The sequence below is a fragment of the Citrus clementina genome, unplaced genomic scaffold, assembly GCF_000493195.1.
Source record: "Citrus clementina cultivar Clemenules unplaced genomic scaffold, Citrus_clementina_v1.0 scaffold_3, whole genome shotgun sequence".
NCBI lineage: Eukaryota > Viridiplantae > Streptophyta > Magnoliopsida > Sapindales > Rutaceae > Citrus > Citrus x clementina.
In genome coordinates this window covers 7,194,326-7,204,125 of record NW_006262339.1, presented here as the reverse complement: position 1 = coordinate 7,204,125, position 9,800 = coordinate 7,194,326, and the positions used below count along the sequence as shown (strand labels likewise).

The 9,800-nt window shown below is 30.7% G+C and overlaps 1 protein-coding gene across 1 annotated transcript; it reads right to left on the bottom strand.

Moving 5' to 3' along the window:
* Window positions 1-4,859: 4,859 nt before the first annotated feature.
* Window positions 4,860-6,709, bottom strand: LOC18048626 (myb-related protein 306). Its single transcript, XM_006440532.2, has 3 exons — window positions 6,348-6,709; window positions 6,046-6,175; window positions 4,860-5,897 (listed from the first exon to the last, which is right to left on the bottom strand). Exons 1-3 carry the CDS (start codon window positions 6,478-6,480, stop codon window positions 5,129-5,131), a joined length of 1,032 nt encoding a protein of 343 aa, XP_006440595.1. The 5' UTR covers window positions 6,481-6,709; the 3' UTR covers window positions 4,860-5,128.
* Window positions 6,710-9,800: the final 3,091 nt, after the last annotated feature.

Here is a 9,800-nt window from a genome sequence, read left to right as displayed (position 1 = left end):
TAGATTTTTATCATTTATGTGATATATAATAGGAAAATATATTGATTACATTCATGGCCAACTAAATTGTACCTGGAAGCTGCTAAGACTAGGTATGACAAAAATTCCCATGGGAACGGGTACCCTCGGGGATTTTTCCCATTTGGGGAGGGTATGTGGATAATTTCATACCCAATTTCTTATTCGGGGAAGGGATGGAGAAATTTTTTTACCTAATTTCTTATTCGAGGAGGGGACGGGGATGAGGTGGAATCCCCATCCCCTACCCATTTCCCCATTTTAATTTTTAATTTTATTTTAATTTTTTAAAATTACTAGTAAATAAATTATAAAATCATAAATATTGGTAAAAATAAAAAATATCAAAATATTTATATTATTAAACTTTTGGGTCTAATTAACTAATTAAAGTCCTAAATTTTTATTTAGGACATTAAAAAGACCGAGTAGATTCTATTAGCCCAAAATTTTTTTAATTTTAATATTCTTTAAATATTTTAAACTTAAATCTATTTTTTATTTATTTTTATATGTTATAATTGCCCACAGCGAATCACAATTTTAATATCTTATCTAATATAATATAATATTTGCTCTTGATTTGCTCCGATTTAACTATTGTGTTGTAAAGGGAATAGTCCACATTTATAAAGTGCCCATGCCACTATTGAAAAAGTTAATTTTGAATCTAAATTCGATTTTATTTGTAACAATTTTATATTAAACTATTAATTTGTTCATGATAGTTTGTAAAAGAAGTTTGCGTCCATTGCATGCTGCATCACTTACTAATTTAATGTATGTGACTTTTGTAATAGATATTAATGTAAGATATATTTCGAATTTTACTTTTATTTGAATTTTTTATTTTAATATGATTAACTCAAAATCGAAAAAAAAAATATATTAGTTATTCGAGGATCGGGGACCCTCGGGGATCCCCTGTTATTTTCGGGGAGAGGATGAAGATTCTCTCAAGTAATTCTGACGGGGACGGGGACGGGACGGGGACATACGCAAATTATCGGGGATGAGTACGGGGAGATTGGTCCCCTCCCCTCCCCTCCCCATTGCCATCCCTAGCTACGGCACGACTCTACTACGATAACAGATATTTAATTAGCAAAACAAGTCCCTTGATTTGTTCCTCGAGTATTAATAACCTTAACAACTATGCGGTGATCTTCCAATAACGATTAACATTTTCAACATCATATTTAATGACAAATTGCTTTATCAACTCTCTGTTATTATTCGGGAAGGAGATGAAGATTCTCTCAAGTAATTCTGACGGGGACGGGGACGGGACGGGAACATACGCAAAATATCAGGGATGAGTATAGGGAGATTGGTCCCCTCCCCTCCCCATTGCCATCCCTAGCTAAGACACGACTCTACTACAATAACAGATATTTAATTAGCAAAACAGGACCCTTGATTTGTTCCTCGAGTATTAATAACCTTAACAACTATGCGGTGATCTTCCAATAACGATTAACATTTTCAACATCATATTTAATGACGAATTGCTTTAGCACCAAAAAAAGAAGAAAATGAGACCGGACTGGATATTAAATTTTATTCACAATTAGGCAGACAAGATTGGGATCGATATACTTTACCTTCTATTAGTCTATAAATACGTGGCATTTTAGTCTACGTGTACTCGACTCGAATCATGGAGGGAGATTCATATAAAATAATAAACCACTTTAACTCATGGTGAAATATGATCCTTTTTTTTCAGAATCATTTGGTTATGTAGTTTAATGACAATTCAATTTCCCTTTTCCACTCGACTGTTGTGTGCACAAATTAAACACGTTATTCCAAACAATTATTAATAATCCCTTAATTAAGATGCCATGGAGAGTAAGCTTGATATATTAGTGATAACATTCCAATTTAATTATTACTTCATTTTTCCAACAATGTTAATTCAATAAGGAAGCTGCTTGAGGGAATTTATGCTATTTATATATCAAGCAACAACCATATATATATACTTAATGCACACAAATTTCTTCCTAAATTGCTTTCATATTAAGCACAAACGATTAATTATCGGCTATTTTACTTATGATTGCTAACTTATTAATTACAGAAAATCTCTCTCTCTTACTTTTTTTCCCTCTTTTTTCCTTTCTTACACGCCAACATTCAAGCTTCATTAAATGATTTCCACACCCCTACCAAAAAACTAGTTCTAATATGCTATATACTCGCGAATTCACATATGTGCTGGTTTCAATAAACAAGTTATTGAATCGACATGTTAATTCTTCACTGGTTGCTTCATCAGATAAATAATGAATTCATGATGGGGAAATTGTATTATATTTTTGGTGCAGTTTTATCAGACTTCTTTTGATTTTATACCAGTACATTATGCCAGACGCGGAATTCCTTCTGGAAGCAAAATCAGAATTACTAAATTCAGTTACGATAGTACGATACCCATGCCGACAGATGCAGCAAATAAAGGAAATAATTGAAACCATAATTCTTTAATGCAACCACTTTCAGAATCTTCAAGCGTAGTTGTCTATCATAATAATAAAGCAATCCATCATCGGATCCATCATCCTTGATTACTATATTTTGTGGGATTAAAAATCAAATCATAATCTTAGTATTAAAGACTCGTACCAAATGTGCACCTGCAAAAAATGATTAATCATTTAATTATACCACAAATTAGTAGATGATGAAAATAGATATTTATTATAGGATAATTGTCAAGTACTCATGTAAATTTTTTTGATTTATCACTTCACCACAAAAAAATTCTGGCAGCAGCTCAAACCACACCAACCTTTGTTTAAAATAATAATAATAATAATAATTTACCACCAAATCATTAGCACCATAATGAAATGACGATGCCAGAAGAGCATTTAAGGCATTTCATAATCTAGTTTCTTTAGCCCAAATGACATCATTTTAATAATAGAGAAATTACCAATTTTCCATCTAAATTTTACTTAGTTCAATTCTTCACCCAGGAATTATGACAGTGGCTAAAAACAACCAAAATTTTATGTTTTTATCAATTACCACCGAATCATTAACATCATTAATGAAATGCTAACGTTACAGAAGTATTTAAGATAGTTTATTAATTGAATTTCTTTAGGTCAAAACAACACTATTTTAACAATACGGCTTCCATGAAGACATCTGGTGTTCATTCAATTTCCCTTTTAATTTCAATTTATTCTTATTGATAAAACTATTCATTAATTTTATTTGTTTAATTTATCTTGGACCTGTTCAATTTTTTTAGTTTAAATTTATTCGAATTAATAAATCTATTAATTTTATGACTCAATTATTTTTATTCATTCTGGGTGCAATTTTTTAAACAATTGTTTTTGTAACTTTTTTTTCCATTTCATAGGGTAGAAATATATTTTTAACGCACTTACATAGCTCTAACGACAAGTATACTTCTAAATATTTAGAAGAACATTAACCTCCACAATACACATTGAGTATTCAAATTCTTTGTGACATTAAGAATAATGCGATGAGGTGTCGACCACTGGATCACTGACTAATTTGCAAAAAATAAAAAAATGCGCATTATTGCAAATAACATAATGCCGATGGCCGTGATTGGATATATTTTCACTCATTTTATTCACTATAACAGTATATAAGGAGTGATGATATTTCCGCCCTGCAAATTCTGTAAATCCACTCCACTTTTAGAAAATAATTACAAAATATTCTCATTATTTTTAAAATTTTGAAATAAAGAAGAATTTAGAAGAATTAATCAATTAAATCTATCTTAATTTATTTTGTTGTGACTTAAATTTTTATTCTATTTTACTAATAAGATTACTTTAACCTAAATTTGAATTGACTATTTTATCCTTAAAGGGTAAAAATACCAAAATTTTAAATTAACTTCAACAATTTTTTAATTTTATACAAAATTCATTGTTTCTAAATAGTTAATTTTACTTTATTAGTATGATTATTAATTATTAATTAAACTAAAATAATGTCTTTACGAGAAAATACTCATTAAATTATTAGGCTGTTAAAATTATGTCATTTACATGTAAAATATTGAACATTATTAGACTTCATTTAAGAAGTTAGATTATGAATCACAAAATTAAGTACTTAAAGTATTAAATACAAGAACAAATATTTTTTTGGGCAAGTGGGTCATTTTATGTTATAAAGCAAAATAATTAAATAGAACTTATATTAAAGCCACTTTCATAGTTAAAAAAAAAAACTAAGTAAGAAATAAAAGAATAATTTAATTGATTAATTACATAATTTTTTTATTTGTATTTATTAGAAAAAATGTATATTTATTGTAAATATTTTTTAGAAGTGTGGTGGATTTACATAAATAATGGGGTGGAAATATCCCCACCCATATACAAGAGATAAATGAAAAAATTAATAATAATAGACTCAAAAAAATTGAAAAAATGGATCTATGTTCAACCAATCACACCTACCCAAAAAGATCTTTAGAATCGTTTAATTTAGAAAATCATCTTCGACTATATCATCATGGCATAATGATCTTAATTCTGTTATGTTTGTAGATTATATAATAGTCCTGATGATTGAGAAAGGATCCTCAATAGATCATTCTTAACCATCGAATATATATTGATCGCCTATTAAGAAACATGGGTTTATATACTGATCAAACATTACACAGATCCTATTCTTTTAAGACTTTAATTACTAAGCCTGAGAGTTGACTATCTCCTTGAGAGAAGGAAGCGCTCAGAAGCTTATAAACTCCTCCCCACCAACTTAAGAGGTCTAGAGTACAGAAGTTTTTAAGTTCTAACTAGAAGATGGAAAATAAAAAAGGAGATTTATTTATAGAGGATCGAACCAGTACATATACATAACATAACATAATATAAAATATATAGATGTACTTTTAATTTACACTTCATGTTCTTCTTCTAAGAAGAGAGTTAACTTTCTTCTGCTTAAGCTAAAAACAAGTTCAGTAGTAGAGCTAGCTAGCTCATCAAAGGCCTAATTTTAAAAAACCCCACAAAAACGTAAACATAATTAAAAACAGGAACAAAAAGAAAGAAACCCTAATTAATTTAAGCAGTTGATACTTGAGCTCCTGTTAAAAGAACCCAACAGTACTATCCTCTAATGACATGTTAATCAGGTCATCATCATCATGACCCTGATGAGCTGCAGCAACATCATCAAACAGCCATTTCTCTAGCAATGTGAGAGGGACTTGATGATGATGATGATGACGACTGTCCAATTTAGGCTTGCTTTCATCCTGAAACAGGCTAGTCTCCGAGGTCAAGTTCGCCGTCGTCTCAGACTGAGAGGCATCAGAGTTGGAAGAGTTGAAGCTAAACAGCGAGTCAAAACCCTCTGGTGTGGTTGCACTGAGCGCCCCTTCGCTTGAAATATTGGACCCGGACCCCGCCGCCGACGCATATGCCGTGTTGGTGAATGAATCCTGAGTGGTTTCAGAAATTTTTGGTGGGTTTTTCATCCAGTTTTGGAGCAACCGAGATATGTTTTCAGCATTTGATGCATATGGTGTGTTGTTGTAAGTAGTACTACTCATTGGCTTCAAGTTTGATTGATCAGGTGATAATAACAAATTAGCAGGGGAGGTAGGGCTTGTCTTGTCAAGGGACAAGGCTTCACAAAGGGCTTGTTTGGCCATGTGTATGTCTGTTTGGAGCCTTCTCTCCCACTGACCCTTATTGGAAGCTTGTTGTGAAGTAGATGAAAATCCATCTTGATTATTTTGTCCTCCATCGCTCCCTGTTTGGAGCTTTTTCAGCTTCTTTTTCAAGTGGGTGTTCCAATAATTTTTTATGTCGTTGTCTGTCCTCTGTGGAAGATATGAAGCTATGGCTGCCCATCTGCTCATCCAATATTTTTTAAAAATAAATTAGAAATTAAAATAATATAAACTCCCCTATTAGGAATTTAGGATTTACAAATTTTATTCGTAGACCATGCCTAGATTTGGAAACCAAAATGGTCTTGATTTGTTTAATATTTTATTACCTGTTGCCTAAAAGAGCTTGGAGGTGGATGATCATTTTTTCTTCATGATCAGTGAAGTTACCACGCTTGATTCCCGGCCGGAGATAATTTGTCCACCGGAGTCTGCAGCTCTTACTGCATCGAAGCAAGCCTTGGGACAAAAAAATAAAAAATAAAAGGGTCAATATTCAATTAAAAAAATAAAATATCACTGAAGAAGACGCTTGCTGCAGAATAATAACTACACCAATTTAATGAGCTAACCAACCGAAACCTAAAAGGAAAAGTTAAAAAAGATTAAAAAAGAGGGCGGAAAAAGAAACCTGTGTTAGTAGGAACCGATCTCCAATTTCCAGGACCATGTTCCTGAATATAAGAGACCAAGATGATGTCTTCTTCAGGTGTCCATGGCCCTTTCTTGACACCAATCTTGTCGCAGCAAGGCGGTCTCCCCATAACTTTCACTGGCTTCTCTCAAGACTATGAAATTAAGATTGATTTTCAGGATTGCTGCTGCTAATTCTGTGATCTATTTCCTTTTCTTTGACTTGGTTTGCTTTGGTTTATTCTTGATTTGTTCAACAGATATGGATGCTGAGCCTGAGACAAGCGTCCTGGGCAAGGGTTGCGGTGTGTATAAATAGAGAGACTGAGGGAGTTGTTTACGCTGACCGTAGAGAGGGTAAAAGGGAATTGATTGCTTACGAAAAAGAGTCAAAACGGACAGCGAAGAGCATTTACTCATTCCTTGCAAAAAGTCAGCTTTGCTTGGACCCTTCTCTCTTTCTCTCTCTGTGCGCCTCACAATACCGTGTGACATTCAATATGGGCATTTGTGTGGAGGTGGCATTGCACCGAAAACAGAAATCACTAAAAAGGAAAAATAAATAAATAATTTACTCGTCCCCATTTTTTGTCTTTTTTTTCTTTTGGATAAGACCCTTGTCCTTTGTTTTTTTATGGCTTTTTGGCAAGTAAATCGGTTTTCGGCAGACATTTTTTGGGCTTCTTCTCACGGTGTGAAAACTTATTGCGAACGATTCTAAACCTCATATCCTTGTGTCGTGTGCACGATTTTGACGCTAACGATGTTTGTTTTGTACACGATTGTAACAAAGAAACCATCCCACAAAGTGTAGGACATGTATCTCCTAGTAAACCCAACCCGATTTTTTCATAAAACTACTTTTTTAATTATTTTGTGTACGGTTTGTAAGAGTAATGATGATCATAAAAACAATCTTTTAACTATTTTGTGTACGGTATACGAGGGTAATGACATATATGAGGTGAAGTAGTGCTCTTTTTTTTTTTAGTAATATTATCGGTACGATTAATTTATAATTTTAAGGTTAGTGTTACGTTACGTTACGATATCGTAACGTACGTCACACATAGAAACAGTAGCGGGTCCTAATTTTAATATTATTTACATAGTCATAACTTATATCACTTATTCTAATTATCCTTATATGATGGATATTGATGCTCATTAAATTGTTTTTTTAGTATATATCAAGTAAAATGTGGGGGTGTTATATTATACAGGGGCTATATTATAGTCACTCTCATTGTAGACATCAAATGGGCATCCACATAAAGAATTCACTACTTTCAAAGTAATTTATATTGTTGTTCAAGTAACCACATATTTGAAACAAGCTTTATGAAATATGTGATAATATTCAAATTTTCATTTATTGATTTTGTGTATTTCAATAATAAATACTTAAATATCATTTAATTTTGTCAAACCATTAGGGTACTCTTTTCTTTTTCTTTGAATATTTTATACAATACTCTTACTAGATTATACAACTGTGACCCCTCGTGTCGTGTATGTTGATATTAGTGATATTGTATTAAAGATTACAAACATCTGGGACCTCTCGTGTCATATAAATTGATATTCTAAAGTGCTGCTTTATGCTTTTATGAAGACTCAAACCCTTACTCTTATGTGAGTTCGAGGGTTCTCCCACTAAGGTAAAGGCTCATTAATATTAGTAGTTTTTCAGAATCTAATTTTAAGAATCAGATTTAAAATTAATTTCATATCTATTTTCATATATATTATAAAAATCTAAACTTATTCTTATTAATTAGGAAATAAAGTTATTAACTTAAAGAGATTATAAATATTAACAACTATATTAAAATAATAGAATAAAAATAAATTAATAACACAAATATTTATTTTAATTATCAATTATTATTATATATACAAAATAAAAAATAGTTTAAATATATGTTTATACATGTGTAAATAAATTTTATTCAACATTATATTTAATTCAGTTTTTTACATTCTTACAGCAGTTTAACAGTAAATTTTATTAAATATATAAGATTACTTTTAAAATTCCCAACATATCTAAAAGCAAATGTTACCAAATGTTTACCTAATTCTCATCATAGCTGATTATTTCTAGCACAATTAACAACAATTATTTTAAAAGTTATAGTATTACCAAGCTTACCCTTATTCAGTTATGTTTAAAATCAATGAATATGAATTTGTTGTAAAGTTTTAAGTTAAAATTTAAATAACCCCTGCCTTATTATTTATTTATTTCTTTAGATCATACAATTACCTTATAATTATGTATATTGTAATTTCTCCAAAAGTTAAAAAAAGAAAAATGGTTAGCAGCCTCAAAGTTTGTTGTCACATTTTTTTCTCCTATGTATTATATTTAATATGTTATAGCATAAATGTGTAACAAAAAACTTAGGGTCTACATCCAATTAGTGCATTAAGTAATCTAAGGTCATTGTAACATATAACCGTTATATAATAGTTTTATTAACTATTTTTTTTAGTTTGTAGATAAAAATTTCTTACAAATATTGTTAATAGTTTCTTTAATTTCTTCTTTTTAATTATTAGTTAGTTCAATTAGTAAAATCTCTTTGAATATTTTTGTCTTCCATTAAATTATAACTGAAAAAAAAAATTCTCCTCAAAATTTTATTTTTACATGCACTTGTCAACTTATTCCCTGCATATAGTACATATCCCAAATGTGGGCATCATCAATACTCACTTTTCATTCCTCATTTCTCCAGTACTTTCGTTCGTGAAGGTGAAAAAGTTACCCATAAAAAGAATTCACTGATCGATGCGGTGTAAACAACGGTTAATCGAGAGGGAAAGGTGAAAGCGACAAACAATGGGGTTTACTTATCTCTTGTCTTGTGTGTGCCAAATGGATATGAGGATTTAAGGTAAGCTAATGTCAACCATGGCTGGCAGCCGTGAGCCTGCTCATTAATGCTTTGACGGTTGTATGTATGCTTATCAGTTCACAACGAATTAGTCAATTAGGTTATTTGTTAATTATCTTAAATAAATATCATCAAAGAAAAGAAGGAAATAATAGTTTCCATATGCAATTTGCATGCCCTACACAATTTATTTTGAGAGAGAGGACTCCTTAAGTAATTTTCAACTTCCAAGAGAGCCCGTTAAAATGCCATATTGAAATAAAAATATTGTACCTTAATATTGAATTTCCGGTAGAGTTAGATGCGATGATTGGTTGTAAATGAATAAGAATTATGGTTATGTGGCCCTCTTCTTATTTTTTTTTTTTTTTAATCTAGAAGAATACTATAAGATCCATCATTATTAGGTACAAACGTTCTTATTTTTTAAAATATAAATTTGAGATTTTTAATATTATGAAAAATTTAAATTTAAATTTTAAAAAATAAAAATACCTAAATTAGAGAAAAATTACATATTCCTAATAACTTACACTAATGGCTAGCCC

Coding starts and splice junctions, on each gene's coding strand:
- LOC18048626 (XM_006440532.2), bottom strand. CDS start 6,480: ATGGGGAGACCGCCTTGCTGCGACAAGATTGGTGTCAAGAAAGGGCCA. Junction 6,176..6,347: donor ATCGGTTCCTACTAACACAG/GTTTCTTTTTCC, acceptor TTTTGTCCCAAG/GCTTGCTTCGATGCAGTAAG. Junction 5,898..6,045: donor CAAGCTCTTTTAGGCAACAG/GTAATAAAATAT, acceptor TTGGATGAGCAG/ATGGGCAGCCATAGCTTCAT.